The sequence below is a fragment of the Neofelis nebulosa genome, chromosome 17 (assembly GCF_028018385.1).
Source record: "Neofelis nebulosa isolate mNeoNeb1 chromosome 17, mNeoNeb1.pri, whole genome shotgun sequence".
NCBI lineage: Eukaryota > Metazoa > Chordata > Mammalia > Carnivora > Felidae > Neofelis > Neofelis nebulosa.
Window position 1 is genome coordinate 3,189,683 of NC_080798.1, and position 16,942 is coordinate 3,206,624.

Sequence of the window (16,942 nt, forward strand, 5' to 3'; positions counted from 1 at the left end):
TGCCCCTGTTACCTGGACCCCTATCCAAATCAGCACTCCATTGGCTTGGGCCAGACTTGACCCCATGGGCTGGGTGGGCAGCTGTGGCCCCTCTGGGGCCTTCAATCATGTCTTCTGCTGGCCTGATCGTGGAGCAGGCCCATCCTGAGGGCCACAGCCACTGCCAGTGCCATGGTGGGGTGGTGATCTGCATCATCTCAAGACGCCGGAGAGGTAGTGTTCTCCCCCTCCCTCCCCCTCACACACCAGGGAGCCTCCAGGGTTTTTGGGGATTCCTCAACACCCAATGCACAATCTGCCCCAATTCCCTTTGTATATAGCCATGTTGCAGGGGGGCGGCCATTCCCCCACTTTTAAAGGGCTACATACCCCCTCCCCAGCCCCCAAGGCAAGGCGAGGGGGCCTCTTCTCCCTTCTCTGGGCCGTCCCTCTCCCTCTTGTCTCTCCCCCCAATACTGGCACCTCAGCTCATCCCTTCCCGTCAGGAGCCTGGGGCAGAGAACTGGCCCTCAGCTCCCACCACACCGAGGGAACTGGGGCGCCACCCCCATCTACCTGGGCCCCAGTGCCAGTTTTTTGACTCCATGCTTATGGCTGCTCCTCTGGGTTCCTCCAATCCCTCCTAGGGCCTCGCCGCGCCCAGTGCCCCTCAGGCAGACTGTGACTTCCCAAGAAAGGAGCCAGCTTGGGCACCTGCCCCCCCTTGCAGACCCTCTGCTCACCTTCCCCACTGAGCACTCAGCTTTCTCCAGCCCCCAGAATTTGGGGGTTTGGGATCTTTCAGCTTTTGTACTCGCCCCCACACACCTCAACTTGCGCTCTCCTGGCCTGGATTCCAGGAATCTCATTCCCCCTTCCCCGCACTCATTCTGCCACAGGCCGCCTGACCTCGGGGCCTTGACCTCTTATCTCAAATAAGCCATAGTGGGGAGAGGTCTCAAGGGGGTGAGGAAGCAGCCCTGCCCTGCCAGATCACCCTCGATGCTTCCGGAGCCGGGACCTCGCCATTTGAGTCTTCCGCCCCTGATAAATGCGCATGCGCGCGCACTCACACATTTCCCCCACCCCCCACTTCTGGTGGAGGGGGCAAGGGGAGGGGTGCAGAGGGAAGCCAAACAATTCTGGACCAGACAGTGCTGGACAGCTTTTTATCCCTGCCCCTCCCGGGCTCTACACCAGACCCCCCTCCCCCCCAGTTCCTTGGTGAGGACAGCGGTGGAGTGGTAACTTGGTATTTTTTGGAATAAACAGATGTTTCCTGAGCCCCAGTCTCAAGGTTTACTGTCGAGAAGAAATGGGTTTCCACCACTGCGTTTGTGTCACTGGCCGAGGCGGGGGTGGGCATCTAAGAGTCCATAGAGGTGGTCAGGGCTGCCCCCCCCCCCCCAGTCTGTCACCAAGAAAGGAGCTGGGTGTGGGAGGGACCGGTACAGCACCTTGAAAAGTCCTCGGTTTCTTCCAAAGAAAGCCTCTTCCCCCTGTGCATTTAAGCATGTGTTTGCACCTCCTTCTACCTGAGGCCTTTGGCTGAGTCTGGCGCAAGCGGGGTGCTCCGTGCTGTTGGTTTGCTGGGGCCGCTGAACCGAGCAGCTCAGGCAACAGAAATGTGCCACCTCCTGGTTCTGCAGGCTGCAGGTCTGCGAGCAAAGGGTCTCCGTGTTGGTTCCTTCTGAGGCAGAGCAGAACTGGTGCTGTGCCGTTCTCCTAGCTTTTGGTGGCTTGCTGGCAACAGCTGGCACTCTACACACACATCATCTTCCCTCTGTACTTTTCTATCTCTGGGTACAAACTTCCCCATTTTCTAAGGACCACCAGTTATGTTGGAATAGGGCCCATCCTCAGTGACTTCTAAACCCGATCATCTGTAAAGACCCTACTCCCAAAAGAGGTCACCTTCACTGGTCCTGGAGATTAGGAAGGACTTCAATGTCTCTATTCTGGGGGGAGGGGGAGACACAATTCAAGCCATAACAGGGGGTGTTACATGGCACGGTTCCTTCAATTACCAGTTTTTGTGATAACAAGGAAGGATTTTTCCCCCCCGTACATTAAAATATTTGCATAATGAGGACAAGAGCTGACAATAAGCCACACTGGGGAGAGTAGGTGCCTGCAAGGCTTTATGAACTTTAGGACACCTGTCCCCTAGGGGCACCAAAGTGTTTGTTCATGAATCGTAGACTTCCATCTTACATTGAAGGGCTCATTTGCACATCCCTCTGGGGGTGGATTGTGTGTGCGGTTCATTCCCGTATTGACTTTATCTCAAAGATAACCCCTTCCTGGGAAGCCTAATTTCATCTCGAAGATAACACACTTCCTGGGGAGTGTGTGACACTTGATCTCGGGGTTGTGAGTTTGAGCCCCATGTTGGGTGCAGAGATTACTTAAAAATAAAATCCTTTATTAAAAAGGAAAAGAAAATCCCTTCCTCTCTGGTGCATTTGTTTCCCAAATTTTAACATTTATTTATTTTTTGAGAGAGTGTAAGCGAGGGAGGGGCAGACAGAGAGGGAGACACAGAATCCGAAGCAGGCTCCAGGCTCTGAGATGTCAGCACAGAGCCTGACATGGGGCCCAAACTCACAAACCAGGAGATCATGACCTGAGCCGAAGTCAGACACTTAAACAACTGAGCCACCCAGGAGCCCGTTTCCCAAATTTTAGATTTTACTTGATTAGTCAGGGTTCTCCAGAAAACTGGAGCCAATAAGACTGTGTGTGTGTGTGTATTCATTTTAAGGAACTGCTTCCTGTGATTGTGGGGTTGGCAAATCCAAAGTCTGTGAGGCAGGTCAAAGGCTGGAAATTCAGGCAGGCTTTCCATGTTACAGCCTTGACACAAAATTCTTCTTCTCTGAGATACTTTATCTTTGGTCTTATGGCCTTCAACTGATTGAGTGAGGCCCACCCATGTGATCTTGAAGTCAACGGATAGTAGACATTAATCACATCTACAAAATACCTCACAGCAACATCTGGACTGGGGTTTGACCCAGCAAATGGGAATAGTAGGCTGGCAAAGTGGACATGAAATCTAACCATTGCACTGTCCTTGTGGGGAAGTGGTCACTCCTAGCTTGCTGGAGGGACAGTGTGATCTGCTTTGGAGAAAGCCTCATCCCCTTCTGTGTGGTCAACTGTTCAGCACTGGCCAGAGCTCACCTAGTCAGGTTTATTTGTTTGGCTGTAGATTAGTGGGGCAGGAGGGACGCGTGCAGTGCACTCGAATCTTGGTGTTATGCTCCCTCGTTAAATGTGTCACCTGGTGAGCGCAAGGGTTGGCTGCATATTCTTAGAAATCACCTCTTCTCATTGGCGTCTTTGTCTGCAGATAACTGGAGGGGGTGGGGGAGAGGTGACCATGCTGCGCATCCAAGTATGGGTTCCCTGAGCACGCAACAATTCTCCCCGTAGGGACACAGAAGGACAGTACTCCCCTGTCCCCTTGAGATCAGATGTTCCCACGTGATATGCTTGAAGTAGGAACAGAGGTAGGTAGAAGCTTCTGAGAGCCCATGTGCAGACAGATCCCCACACTCTTCCTTTCCCCACTGGCAATGTTTCAGGTGATGCCTACTCTGTGGGCCTGCATCCAAGACACATCAGCCAGGGCCCCAAATAGCGACTTCAGCCAAACCTCGATGGACATGCAGTGTGAGTGGGAAATAAACCCTGTTCCTTTAACAATGGGGGTTTGGGGCTACTTGTTACTGCAGCACAGTGTAGTCCATTCTGGCTGTTACAGGTTGCCTGTGGCGGGGGGGGGGGGGGGGGGGAATGGGTGCCTAGAGGCTTTTCGACATATCCTCTTTTGTGCTTCTGAATTTTTGTGTCAGTGGGGAGCCCGACGCAGGGCTCGAACTCACAAACTGTGAGATCATGACCGGAGCTGAAATCGAGTTGGACGCTCGACCGACGGAGCCAGCCAGGCGCCCCTAAAATCAAATATAAATTTAAATGTAAATGGTGTCAGCTTTTGGGACAGAGAGAGACAGAGCATGAACGGGGGAGGGACAGAGAGAGAGGGAGACACAGAATCGGAAACAGGCTCCAGGCTCCGAGCCATCAGCCCAGAGCCTGACGCGGGGCTCGAACTCACGGACCGTGAGATCGTGACCTGGCTGAAGTCGGACGCTTAACCGACTGCGCCACCCAGGCGCCCCTAAATGGTGTCAGCTTTGACTGGCATTCCCCTCGCTGAGCGTGTGCCCAGGAGGGACTGCAAGATGGGAGGTCCCAGTCTCACTCCTCAGCCCTGCAGAGTGACCACACTGAGTTGCAAGGCCAGGGCTTAAAGGCACGTACTTTTCATTGGACACGGCCTCCGTGTGCCAGTCCAGTCACCTTCTTCACTTGTGTTCCACCCAGAAAAGAACAATCTGATCCACACACACCGTGCTTTGGATGGGCAAGTCAAGGCTATGGTCTGACGTGAGCATTTCTGCCTTCGTAGCCTAACACTTGCTCAGTCTGCAACTCCGCTGTGTCAATAAATACAGCTCCCACGAGACTATTCTTAACCCGTTGACAGGGAGGGCCTGCGAGCTCCTGAAATCTACACCAGATGCCGTGTCCATGTGCCTTCCCCTCTGCCACCATTAACTTTGGGTTCTGAAATAATTTCAAACTTGCTCAACAGCTACCAGAATAAGTCAGAGAACACCTGTACACCCTTCGCCAATTCACCAGTTAACGTTGCAACACACTGCTTCGGGATTCTCTTTCCATATAAACACCTTTTTTTTCTTCTCCAGAGGTACGTGAGGGTGAGTTGCGCACGTCCTACCCTTTTGTCGCGAAGGGGCATTTCTGGAGAACAAGGACGTTCTCTTCCACATCCACAGCACAGGGACCGAAACCAAGCACTTCACGCTGATGAAGCCCATGTTCCGGTTTCACCAACTGTCCCAACCCTGCTTTGGAGCAATTTCTCTGCAGTCCGTGCTGTCTGGGGACGAGCTATTGCATGTGATTGTCATGTCTCTTGAGGCTCCTCTAGTTTGATCAGTCCCTCTGTCTTTTTCACGCCATTGATGCTTTTCAGGAGTCCAGGATGGCTCTTTTGCAGGATGTCCCTGCACCCGGTCCGAGGTCTCCTCATGAATAGGTCCAGGCTGTGCACGTCCGGCAGGAGATTCAGCGGTGACACCGACCTCTTGGCACATCACCATGGGGACAGCCTGTGCTGGCCACCAGCTGGGACTGCTGCTGTTGGCTTGGACCACTTGGCCGGGGCACCGAGGAGGGGCTGTTTCCCCCTCGGTAAACAGGAAGTACCCTGCCTGAGGGCCCTCGGACTTGTTCCTCCTCAAACTTGTACCTGCTGCTTCAAGCCTCCCTGGGTGATTCTCTTGCCTAGAATCTGGGTGATTCTTACTGTGGTGTCTGCCGAATGATAATTTTCTAATTTCACCATTCCTCTGGCATTTATTACTTAGCATTTGCACACGATCATTCCAGGGGAACAGGATTCAGTACCCCCGTCAGACTCTGTGAGACACCACTGATTCCAACAACAAATTCACCAGGACTCTCAATGGCACATGGAAGTGACAGACTCCCGTCCCTACCCACACAACGTTTGGGTTCTTCCCCTTTTCCATTACTGTAAACAATGCTTGGAGGAACATCTTTCACAAACCGCTTGGTGCGTTCGCTTCTTGTTTCCTAGGATGAGCTCCCAGGAGACGAATGTCTGAGTTGCACGGTGGTGTGTTTTACACATTTGCTACTCAAATGCCACGCTGCAGCCTCAGAAGTCCTGCCGGGTCCGTGGATGTGAGAACATCTCTCTGCCTCCGTCCTCGCCGGCACTGATCATTACCCTGCTTGGTCTGTACTGGTTTTACAGCCAGTAAAGGAAGGCCCTGGTGCACGAAAGTGTGTTTTCAGCCAACGTGATGTCTGCACTGCTTTCTAGGGTTTCTAGTGCCTGGAACTAGCCGGCGGAAGAAGCGGGTCATTGCCAGCGTGTCCATTGCCTGATCCATTTCGGGGCATCCTTCCAATCAGTGAAGGTCCCTCCCACCCAGGAGAGCTCGAACTCCTGCTCTTGGGACACAAGGGCACGCGGTGTTGTTAATCAGCTACTGAGTCAACCGCAGACGGCCAAGTGCTTAGAGGTGCGAAGCCCCCCAGGGGCAGAGGACCTGCTGACCACCACAGACGGTGGCCTCAGAAATGAAGATGGGGGTATTTACACGTGGAAAATGCTCAGCCACACCGGGAGGAAAGGAGACAGGGCTGAAGGGGAAAGCACCGTGGTCTGCCCGCGATCGATCATGCATTTTGAAGATCGCCGATATCCAGGCTCATTCCTGAACCAGGACATCGACGTCGGCTGCACCCCTGCCCGGAACGGCTTTCTCCACATTTCCACAAAACTTGCTCCCTCACCGCCGTTAAGCCTCCTTCTCAAGAAAGCCCAGCGTGGCCACCCTGCCTAAACTGCCCTCCCACGCCATTCCCAATGCTCCTTACCCTGCTCTGATTTCACACCATCAACCTTCCTTACGCACTAGCCCGAGACTTTCCCAGTTTTAGCACCGGAAGTCCTGTGTCTTGCGCAAACCAGGACAGCTGAGCACCTGGGTTTTGTGCTTGGCGTTTACTACCTATCTCCCCCTACAACGAAAGCCCCGGGAAGGCAGGGTTTCGTCTCCTGTCCTGCTCTTGGATCTGTCCCAAGCACGTAGAACAGCGCTTGGCAAACGGATGGTGCTCACGAAAGAAAAAGAAAAAAGAAACACCACTTGTTAGGGAGCCTGGGTGGCTCAGACACTCGAGCGTCCCACTTCGGCTCAGGTCATGATCTCACGGTTTGTGAGTTCAAGCCCCATGACGGACTCTGTGCTGACAGCTCAGAGCCTGGAGCCTGCTTCACATTCTGTCTGTCTGTCTGTCTGTCTCTCTCTCTCAATGCCCCTCCTCCACTCGCTTGCGCTCACACGCTCTCTCAAAAATAAATAAACGTTAAAAACAACAACAACAACAACAACAACAACAGTAAAACACTTGTTAAACAGGTGAGGATCCAAACAAGGGCCACTTCTAGGCGCTTCTCCCTCAGGAAAGCTCAGGACACTGCCCAAAGGTAAATGCTCACGTGTGCTCCCTGCAGCTTGTAGCCAAGGACTGGACCTGGAGTAAACGCTCACGGGTCGGAGAGTGCTAGAAAGTGTGGGCGCTCTTCCCCCCAGGGCAGGTGTGTGTGGACGTGCGCACACAGATGTGAGCACAGCCGCTCCGGGACCCCCGGGGTGCTCACAGGGGTAGCCGAGGGGGTGTGCGTGACTGGGGGGGAGGACAAGAGCTGCACCTCCCGTCTTTCCTTCCTGCACCTCAGTAGCCATGCGAGTTCCCCCCCAGAACCTACTTCTCTCATCATGTAATACAAACAAACAGGAGAAATGAAAATCGATCTGTGAGGCTAGAATTCAGGCTGAAGGGACAACCTGGGTTTCAATGCAGAAGACGTTTCTGGGCCGGGGCACCTGGGTGGCTCACTCGGTCTGAGCTTCCGACTTTGGCTCAGGTCATGATCTCGGGGCTTGTGAGTTCGAGCCCTGCACGGGGCTCTCTGCTGTCAGCACAGAGTTAGCTTCGGATCCTCTGTCCGCCTCTCCCTGCCCCTCCCCCGTGCTCTGTCTCTCTCAAAAATAAAACAAACAAACAAAAAAAGAGTAAGCTTCCGGGTCACCAGTATTTAGCAAAGGGAAGGCACCCTATGCCCACCCTTCCCCACCTCTCCCAAACTGACTCAGGGCCATCACTAGGCCACCTCCCGACTAATTCTCCAATCTGTCCTCTTCTCTCCAACTGCCAAGGCCACCGCTTTAGCTTCTTTCCCTGAGCATGAGGCATCTGAATTTTCTCCATCTTGGAGCATGTGCAGGAATTTCATTCTTTCTGTGGCCACAGAACAGCCCATTGTATGGGAGGCACCACAGCTGGTGTGGCCATTCCTCAGCTGATGAACTTCTGGGTTTTTCCACCTTTTGGTCATCGTGAATAATGCCGTTGGCAACACCTAAGTGTGACTTTTTGCGCAAACGTCTGTTTTCAATTATCTGGAGTAATAATCAGAACCATGGGTTCACACGGTAGCTGTATTTACATCTGAGGGATTGCCAGAATGTTTTCCAAACCAGTGGTACCATTTATCATTCCCACCAGCCATGTGTGAGAGTTCTGATCTCTTGGGGCACCTGGGTGGCTTGGTTAGTTAAGTGTCTGACTCTTTTTAAATTTTTTTTTAATGGTTACTTATTTTTGAAAGAGAGACAGAGCGTGAGCAGAGGAGGGGCAGACAGAGAGGGAGTCACAGAATCCACGACAGGCTCCAGGCTCCGAACTGTCAGCACAGAGCCTAACATGGGGCTCGAACCCACGAACCGTGAGATCATGACCTCAGTAGGACACTTAACCAACTGAGCCACTCAGGCATCCTGAGGGTCCAACTCTTGACCTCAACTCAGGTCGTGATCTCACAGTTCAAGGGATCAAGCCCCATGCTGGGCTCTGTGCTGACAGTGCATGGAGCCTGCTTGGGATTCTCTCTCTCCCTCTCTGCCCTCCCCTGTTTGTACTCTCTCTTTCTCTCAAGATTAATAAACATTAAAAAAAAAAAAAAAAAAAGAGTTCCAATTTGTCCACACCCTCTCCAACACTTGCTATAGGCTGACTTTTTTTATAACTGCCACCCTGGTGGTGTAAATTGGGATCCCATTGTGGTTTTAGGTGGCATTTCCCACATGGCTAATGCTGTTGAGCATTTTTGTCACATGCTTACTGGCCACTTACAGATCATTTCCCTGCCACCACAGTCCCTTCTCAGGATCTGCAACGGTCTCCTCCCTGGCAGGGAGGCAGGGCTGTTCATTCTTTTCTCCACCCAGCAGTCAAGTAACCTGCAAACACCCGAGTCAGACCACAGCACTGCTCTGCTCAAAACCCTGCAGTGGCTCCCTACTACCTCAGAGAAAGGGGCAGAGTTCTAACTATGGCTTGGAAGACCCTGCATGAGACCTCCCACCCCAACCGCATCTCCCCCCCCCCCCCCCCCGCACTCCTCCCTACCTTCCAGCCACACTGGCCTCCATGCAGTTCCTCAGATGTTCCAGCTGTTCCCGCTGCTGCCTGGAATGCTCTCTGATAAGCCTATAGCTCACTTCTTGCCTTCCTTCCGACCTGGGTTCAAATGGCACCTGCTTGCCGAGGCCTACCCTGGCCACCTAGCTTAACATTCGCAGGACCTAGTGCCCCAAGCCCCTTCCTGTGCTTCTTTCTTTGTCCACGGTTCTTGTTCCTTCTACATACTCCAAGTCTTATGAATTTATTGGACTGTTTTATGTCTGCCCTGGCCCACTACAGCAAACCCCACTTGGGTAAAGATCTTTGTCTGTTTCCTGAGGTACCCTAAGCACCCAGAATGGTCCCCGGCACACACTAGGTGCTCAGCAAACACCTGCTGAGTGAATGAACACCCCTGACTTGTCAGGCATCCTGCTGGGGGCTGAGGACAGAGTCCCTGATCTCCTGGAGCTCACCTAATCAGCGGTGACAGCAATAAACACGTCCTAAGTGATCAAGAAATGACAAATTTCGACAGACCGGGATCAAAGAGGGTGGAGTATGCCAGCAAGCAAGGCAGTGGAAAGTTCTCCAGGTACAAGGGACCCACGCCCAAATGTTCTCAGGTCAGACAGCTTGGCAGATACCAGGGACCAACAGAAAGGCAGCCCAGGGGGCTTTGGGGAGTGTGCTGTTGGAAGCTTGGGGTCTAGTCAAAATGTAGCGCGGCAGAAGGGTCCTGCGAAGTTTCCAGCAGGGACAGTGCCTGTTGGGATTGGGATTCCAGGGGATGGTAAACAAGGACCTACCCAAGGGCCACTCGGGCCACTACCTGTTCTTGTAAACAAAGCCTAAGCGGAACACGGCCACCCCTTCCTCTTCATGTTGGCGAGGCCACTAAAGCAGGGCTGAGCAGTGGGTTGAGACAGAGACCCACGGTCCACAAAGCTGAAAGCCTTTTGTGAAAAGGTCTGCTGACCTCAATTTCAAGATGACCGTTCACGGGGTAGGCGACCCCTCCCTCTCCCCCACAGCAGGTCCTGTTGACTTTCACCGAATCCCAACCCCTCGACCCACCCCGACTGCCACAAACCTGCTCAGCACGGTCTTCATCCCCACCTCCATGGCTGCCAGCACCTCCTCCTCGGCCTCTCTGTTCTCGACTGGAAGTCAGACGGAGTCGCGCTCGGCTCAGAGCCTCCCGCGGCTCCTCCTTCATCGAAGGAAAGAACACAGTGTTCTGCTCACTGCGGCCTGGACCCAAGACCTGCCTCTTCCCTTTCTCTAAAGGTTCCCCCCACCCCATCACTCCCTGTCTCCCCCGCCCTCCCAGCGCAGGCCCTGATATTCCCTCCTCCGGTCTTTATCACACTCCCACAGCACATTATATATTTGCTTGCCTGCCTGGCACCGCCAGGAGAGCGTCAGCCCCACGCCGCCAGGGGTTTTGCCCCTTGTTACCCTCCGCCTATTCCAAAAGCTTCGTGCGTGCACATCGTGCTTCCACCCGACAGGGTTGCCTCCTGCAATGGAACGAGGGCAGTGCCTGGCGCACAGCTCACAGGAGCTGCATCATGACCGTCACTATCAGCACGGTTGTGTCTTTTGGATGCATCCTTGCAGCAGGGCCAGGCTTGACTACCATACCACCTCGACCTTGTCTCTGCTTGGGGGGGTGGGGGGAACCTGGGCAAGGCCCCTGCTTCTTCCCTCAGTGTCCTTGAGCGCCCCTCGGGTCAGAGTCCCCTGCAACCGGCTGGCTGGTACTGAGGACCAGGTGGGGCTCGCCAGTACGCGGCGGATCCTCCATGGGTGCTGCTTACGACCACAACAGTAGGGTCCCTGCTGCTGGAGCTCGGGCCGCATGCACGAGGGAGGCGGCTCAGGGGTCTTCCCGGGACACGTGGCAGGCAGGGATGGGAGGCCGGGGCCGGCGCCCGGGACACGGCGAGGACAAGGGGACACCATTCCCCGGCGCGGGGCTGCAGGGTGGCGAGGTCCGTCGGGGACACGGGGACACCGCCGCGGGGCTACAGGGTGGAGACCCGAGGACCACTGGCGGGCAGCGCCAGGCCCCGACCTCCTTCCGGCACATCCCGAGGGAGCCCGGCACCCGCTTCCCGCGTGGGGAAACAGAAACCCGACGTCGTGATTGCCACCTGGCCAGAGTCACAGGCCACAGACGGCCAAGCCCTCAAGGCCGTGCAACCTGCTCCTGCCCCGCCCGCGACACACGACACGGGTCACGGGGCAGTGCCCGCACAAAATGGCGCCTCGTAGAAAAATGCAGCCGACTCCCAGCGCCCATCCCTACCGCGGGCTGAGGAGCTGGCGCGGAGGGCCGCGCACACCTAATTTGCATATACAAAACCGACGAACTTCGTTGGCTACGAACGGCTTGGCCCGACCTAGACAAGGTTCCCATTGGTTACTCTCCACTACTTCCCGCCCCCCTGGCACCGCCTTCTCCATCAAGGACTGGCGCTTACGAGCCCCGTGACGCCATTCCACCATTACGTGTCCCCATTGGCCAGGGAGCCTTCCGTCATCCGTTTAAACCCCCCGAGTCCCTCCCTCCCATGCCCCTCCCCGGCTCCGCGGCCGACCGTTACTCGCGTGCGCGATTTCCTGGGCGTCAGGGCACGCGCGCGTACGCCGGGCGGAGGAGGCGTCTCATTCAAACGGCCCAATCAGCGGTCGCGTTGCCTCTCGCTTCCTCTCCTTCTCTACTCTCCCGCCTCAGAGCCCCCATTCTCCGGGGACCCCATTACGACCCCCGTGCGTCCCCATTGGCCGACCTGCCGCGCGCCCCCCTCCCCAACTTCTCCTGCTTCTGCCCGCAGCTTGCGGGAAGGGAGCGAGCGCCCCGAACGCCGAGGACCTTGCGCGGTGACGTCACGGGTCGAGGCGCGGCGCTCCGGGGCCGCGGGGGGGGTGTGGCCTACGGACGGCTACAAAAGGGCGGCGGTGCGCGCGCGACCGGCTCAGTGCGGCTGGGCGCTCGGGGCAGGAGGAGTTCTAGGCGCTCAGCGCGGCGGGCGTCGGAGGCAGCGGGGAGTGGAGCGGAGCTGCCGGGGCCTCCCTAGGGCCGCAGCGGCAGCAGTTGGGCCCCCCGCCCCAGCCGGCGGCCCGCAGAACGCAGGAAGGGGGCCGGGGGGACCCGCCCCCGGCTGGCCACAGTCATGGTGAGCGCGGAGGCCAGGCCCGGGAGGGGCGGTCAGGGGCCCCCCTGGAGGAGGAGGCGGGGTCTCAGGAGCCTCTCGCGGACTCACTGGGGTATCGGGGGGCCCGCCTGGGGTCCCGGGCCTGGGATGGGCCCGCGGGCCCTCCTGGAGGCGGGGCAGGAGCGGAACCTGGGCGGCCCGCAGGTTCCCCAGAGGGGAAGGCCCGGCTGAGTCCCGGAGAGGGCTCTGGGGCTTTGTGGCTCGCCCGTGGGTGTTCCGGGAGCAAGGACGCTCCGCCTCCATCTCCAGGCCCGAGCTGGGGTTTCGAAGATGGTTTCACCAAGGTTAGGTAGGGAGGGGGACCAGGGTAGGCCTCGGGCGTACCCCGAAACACTGGGGACCATGCCTGACTGTGAGCAAGACTTGGGGGCCTCTGGAGAAGGCAGAACCATCCACAAGCCCCTTGGAAGGCCCGTCCCCATTTCTAGTGGGAGGTCAGCTTTGGACGGCCATCTGGAGCATGCTGGGTGGGGGATCTGGGGACTGCGGGATCAACACCAGGGTGGCCACTGCATCCTTAGATCCAGGAAGCCCCGGCTCCGCCAGCTACCCACCCCTTCTCTTCTGTGTCCAGAACTCCAATGTGGAGAACCTGCCCCCCCACATCATTCGCCTGGTGTATAAGGAGGTGACCACGCTGACTGCTGACCCGCCTGATGGCATCAAGGTGTTCCCCAACGAGGAAGACCTCACTGACCTGCAGGTCACCATCGAGGGCCCTGGTGAGTGTGGGCAGGAGGAGTGTGCTTGTGGGTTCCTCTTGAGTACGAGAATGGGTCGGAAAGAAAGACCGTTTCCACGTGATTTCACTTATACGTGGCATCTAGAAAACAAACCGAAAAAGCAGAACGAGAACAATAGGAAGCTCCAGTTACAAGTTGGACTGTGCCGGGTGCTGGGGACGCAGTGGTGGACCAGGGAGCCCTCTGACTTGGCGCTCACGGCTTGCAGGGCCGGACACCACAACCACTGACCGTGTACATGTTTCCTGCAAGGTGGTGAGAGCATCTAACGGGGGCTGTAGCAGGCTTGTCAGGTAGGGGTTCTCTGGGGCCTGGAGGGTGGGCCGGATGACCGCAGACTCCTTGCTGTCATGTCCGGGACCCACGGGACAGAGCAGGGAACTAGCCGGACACGGTGTTGCAAGAGGGAACAGTAATAACCAGGTGATTATGTGTGATCGTTTAACCGTGCAGTGAATTAGTGTGCTGCTTCTACACAGTGACACAAGAGGTTGCGAGAGCGCGTGGTGAAGGACTTGGCCGCGCATGGGACAGTGGGGAGGGTGTCAGGGAAGACTTCTGGGTTATTATCACGCAGTGCTCGATGGTGATAGGCCGGGTTCCAAGGCAGGCGCCGTGGGTACTTTGTAGGGACAGAGAAGAGACTGATGGAGCTTTCAGGGAGCAGAAGAGTCTGTAAGGAGTTGGGAAAGGAAGCCATTGGTGGGTTCAAAGATGTGATCGCTGCAGTGTTCCTTTGACAGGGAGGGGGCAGGGCGGTCAGGAAACTATTAACCGCTGGCTTCGGGAAAGAGGTGACCGTAGAGGCGGGGTCAGGTGCAGGAGGGCGCCTAGGCTACCACTGAGGGATGTGGGGATTGGGGTATGAGGAACAACAGTGGGCACAGAACCGCTCCCGTGTGTGTGTGTGTGTGTGTGTGTGTGTGTGTGTGTGTCATGAGCAAGTGGGTGGACGAGAACCTTTCACTGAGGCAGGCTGGCGGGCAGACCTGGAGTTGACAACAGTCCCATCATTTGCCTGCGGGCCTTCAGAGAAGATCTTCCTGCTTCCTAGAAGATCTGTGGGTGGGAGCATCTGCCCTCGGGAAGGAGAGAGGAGGCATCCGGGGGTGGCTACCAGCACCAGGTCAGGGCCATCACCCTGAGGCAGGGAGCTGAGCCTCACTCCACTCTCACGAAAGCCTCGGTCTTGGGGGGGGGGGGGGTAGGGGGGGTGGCGGCAGGGCACTGGGCTCACAGCCAGACTGGAGACTGGGCGTCCTGACCCGGCCCCCTCCTGTACTCCAGAGGGGACCCCTTACGCCGGAGGCCTGTTCCGCATGAAGCTCCTGCTGGGGAAGGACTTTCCCGCCTCCCCGCCCAAGGGCTACTTCCTGACCAAGATTTTCCACCCCAACGTGGGCGCCAACGGTGAGATCTGCGTCAACGTGCTCAAAAGGGACTGGACAGCGGAGCTGGGCATCCGGCATGTGCTGCTGGTGAGTTCTTGGTGGGGGGCTCCCCCCTCCTGGACATCCCAGTGGCGCCTGGGCTGTGGTGCATTCTTTCTTTTTTAAAATAAAGTCTGAAGTTGTTAGGGGCTTCTGTGTAAAAGTCCAAGTTTCCAGCTGGAAAATTCTGGAAGGCTTGGCAGTGCTTGACCCACTGAGCGTGGTTGTACAGGTTGTGCCGTGCCTGGTGTACCTTTGCTGTGTGTGGAACGCGCAAGGGGTTTGTGTAATGGGACACTTTCCTGATGGAGCAAGTCAGGCATCGGGCTGGGGCGGGGGGTTGGTTTCAAGTTATAATTTACAGTATGAAATTCCTGGACTATACAGTTCATCGTTTACGCGGGAGTCACAGAATTTGTACAGCCGTCACTGCCGTAGCTCAAACTTGTCGTTTCCAGTAGGAGCAACTCTGCTCCACCAGGGACGGTGTGTGGTAGGGGACTCTTACTTGTCGCATCGAGTGGGAAGCCCAGGCGCTCGCTCGTGCTGCTCTGCGGCCTCTGAGAGGGTGATTCGGACTCTGTGTCCACTGAGCCCAGGTGGAGACACCCATCTCCACGGCCACTAAGGCATTTAGGTCACATGCTGCCTTCCCACCCCACTCAAGGCTTACAAAAGGTTTCTGAGGGGCACCTGGCTGGCTCAGTCGGTAGGATTGTGACTCTTAACCTTGGGGTCGTGAGTTCCAGCCCCATGTTGGGCATGGGGGCTACTTCAGAAAACACATTTTTTTGAAAATGGAATTGCTCTGGAGCCCTGGGGCAGATGGTAGGGGTGGGGACGCGGAGTTTCCTGCTGGGCACTTGGGGAGGATGGAGCTCCAAGGTAAACGTACTTTGTCCTCCTCTCGCGGTCGTGTCTGCAGCGGCTGCCAGGGACTCTGGAGGTGAGCTCACAGAGTGACTCTGTGTCCCCGATGATCCCTAGGAGCCTTGGGTCTGGCCCCAGCCGTGAGGGAGCGCCTGCGGGGCCTGTGGGTGTGGGGCCAGAGCTTAGAATTGGGTGTGGTCCTGGGTCCCTGCTCAGCATCAGTGGTGTTTGCCGGGCCATGTGCCTTGCCTGTCACAGCAGCCAGGGGACCACCTGTTCTTGTCCTTGTTTACAGGCCAGAAGGGTCGTGTCCCCTGCTTGAGGCACGGTTAGGGCCCTGCAGGCTCCCTTTCATAGTGGCCAAAAGGGGGGTTGGGACAGACCCCACTGTGGCTGGTCTCGCTCCACCCCTTCACGGAGCCCGTGCACGTCTGGCTTCGGTTTACCCCCCACTTAAAGGGGTGTGGGGATCGGCTCCCTTCCTACACTTCCCTCTGGATGTTCTTCACGGGCCAGGTCCCTTTATTTACACCCTGATGCCTTTCTCGGTCCGGCCCGCCCACCGGCGTCTGGTTCTTCCTTGGTACCTCTGGTGACAGCCCTGGGTTTTTATGTGTCCTGTTTATGTTGAGAGATGAACAGCCCTGGAGTCCCAGCAGGCCCAGGTGTGAGTTCCTAAGTTGTCTCCCTTGCTTCCTGAGTGACCTCGGGCAAGTCCCTTCCCTCTCCAGTCCAGGCCTCGATCACAGGGGACACAGGTGTGAGCTGGGCCAGCGTCTTGTTGGGGGACAGCATCGGGAACAGGGAGCAGCCGGTGTGGAGGCCACGAGGCCCAGGCCCCTGACCTTGGTCCTCTGCCCGCAGACCATCAAGTGCCTGCTGATCCACCCTAACCCCGAGTCTGCCCTCAACGAGGAGGCTGGCCGCCTGCTCCTGGAGAACTACGAGGAGTACGCCGCCCGAGCCCGCCTGCTCACGGAGATCCACGGGGGCGCCAGCGGGCCCAGCAGTGCAGAGGCCGGCCGGGCCCCGGGTGCGGGCGCAGCCCCCTCTGCTGACCCCCTGGCTCCCGGGGGTCCTGGAGGAGCCGATGGCCCCATGGCCAAGAAGCATGCGGGTGAGCGGGACAAGAAGCTGGCAGCCAAGAAAAAGACGGACAAGAAGCGGGCGCTGCGGCGGCTGTAGTGGCTCTTCTCCAGCCCTCCCCACCTCCCCCTTCCCGACACTGACCCCCAACTCTGTCTCTAAGTTATTTAAATTATGGCTGGGGTGGGGGAGGGTGTGGGGGCACCGGGACCTGGATTTGTTTTTCTAAATAAAGTTGGAAAAGCAGCTGCTGTGCCTCACAGACACCCCAGGACCACGGCCTCAGCCACACGGGTCCCCGTTAAGTACCCATGTAGGGCTGCAGCTCGCTCATCCTGTGGCAGTGGGGGAGGACCCCGATTTCCTGTCTAAAGGGGGGGGCCGGGCCTGTTCTTGACAGTTGTTGTCTTCGTTCCTGAGGTAGGTGTGCAGCAGTGTCCCTCCCTTTCTTCCCGAGACAGTCAGGTGACAGGTGGGAGGGAAGCTGCTGGCTTCTCCACACCTGATTCAGCTC

The 16,942-nt window shown here is 56.9% G+C and overlaps 2 protein-coding genes across 2 annotated transcripts; one reads left to right on the plus strand and one right to left on the minus strand.

Annotated features, from left to right (window-relative positions):
* Positions 1–1,264: 1,264 nt before the first annotated feature.
* On the minus strand, positions 1,265–11,589 carry LOC131500097 (uncharacterized). The gene is made up of 4 exons (XM_058708837.1): positions 11,455–11,589; positions 10,899–11,105; positions 10,169–10,288; positions 1,265–1,637 (listed from the first exon to the last, which is right to left on the minus strand). The coding sequence occupies exons 1-4, from the start codon at positions 11,587–11,589 to the stop codon at positions 1,320–1,322; spliced, it is 780 nt and encodes a 259-aa protein (XP_058564820.1). The 3' UTR covers positions 1,265–1,319.
* A 456-nt stretch (positions 11,590–12,045) lies between these two features.
* On the plus strand, positions 12,046–16,674 carry UBE2S (ubiquitin conjugating enzyme E2 S). Its single transcript, XM_058706761.1, has 4 exons — positions 12,046–12,260; positions 12,874–13,021; positions 14,330–14,520; positions 16,207–16,674. Exons 1-4 carry the CDS (start codon positions 12,258–12,260, stop codon positions 16,525–16,527), a joined length of 663 nt encoding a protein of 220 aa, XP_058562744.1. The 5' UTR covers positions 12,046–12,257; the 3' UTR covers positions 16,528–16,674.
* The last annotated feature ends 268 nt before the right edge of the window (positions 16,675–16,942 follow it).

What these genes read in the sequence shown, in the direction of transcription:
- LOC131500097 (XM_058708837.1), bottom strand. Translation starts at nt 11,589, where the DNA reads ATGGTGGAATGGCGTCACGGGGCTCGTAAGCGCCAGTCCTTGATGGAG. An exon ending in GGGACCCTACTGTTGTGGTC is followed by an intron (nt 10,289 to 10,898) that starts GTAAGCAGCACC and finishes CCTTCGATGAAG; the next exon opens with GAGGAGCCGCGGGAGGCTCT. An exon ending in ATGAAGACCGTGCTGAGCAG is followed by an intron (nt 1,638 to 10,168) that starts GTTTGTGGCAGT and finishes CTTTGCTCGCAG; the next exon opens with ACCTGCAGCCTGCAGAACCA.
- UBE2S (XM_058706761.1), top strand. An exon ending in GGTCACCATCGAGGGCCCTG is followed by an intron (nt 13,022 to 14,329) that starts GTGAGTGTGGGC and finishes CCTGTACTCCAG; the next exon opens with AGGGGACCCCTTACGCCGGA. An exon ending in GCATCCGGCATGTGCTGCTG is followed by an intron (nt 14,521 to 16,206) that starts GTGAGTTCTTGG and finishes CTCTGCCCGCAG; the next exon opens with ACCATCAAGTGCCTGCTGAT.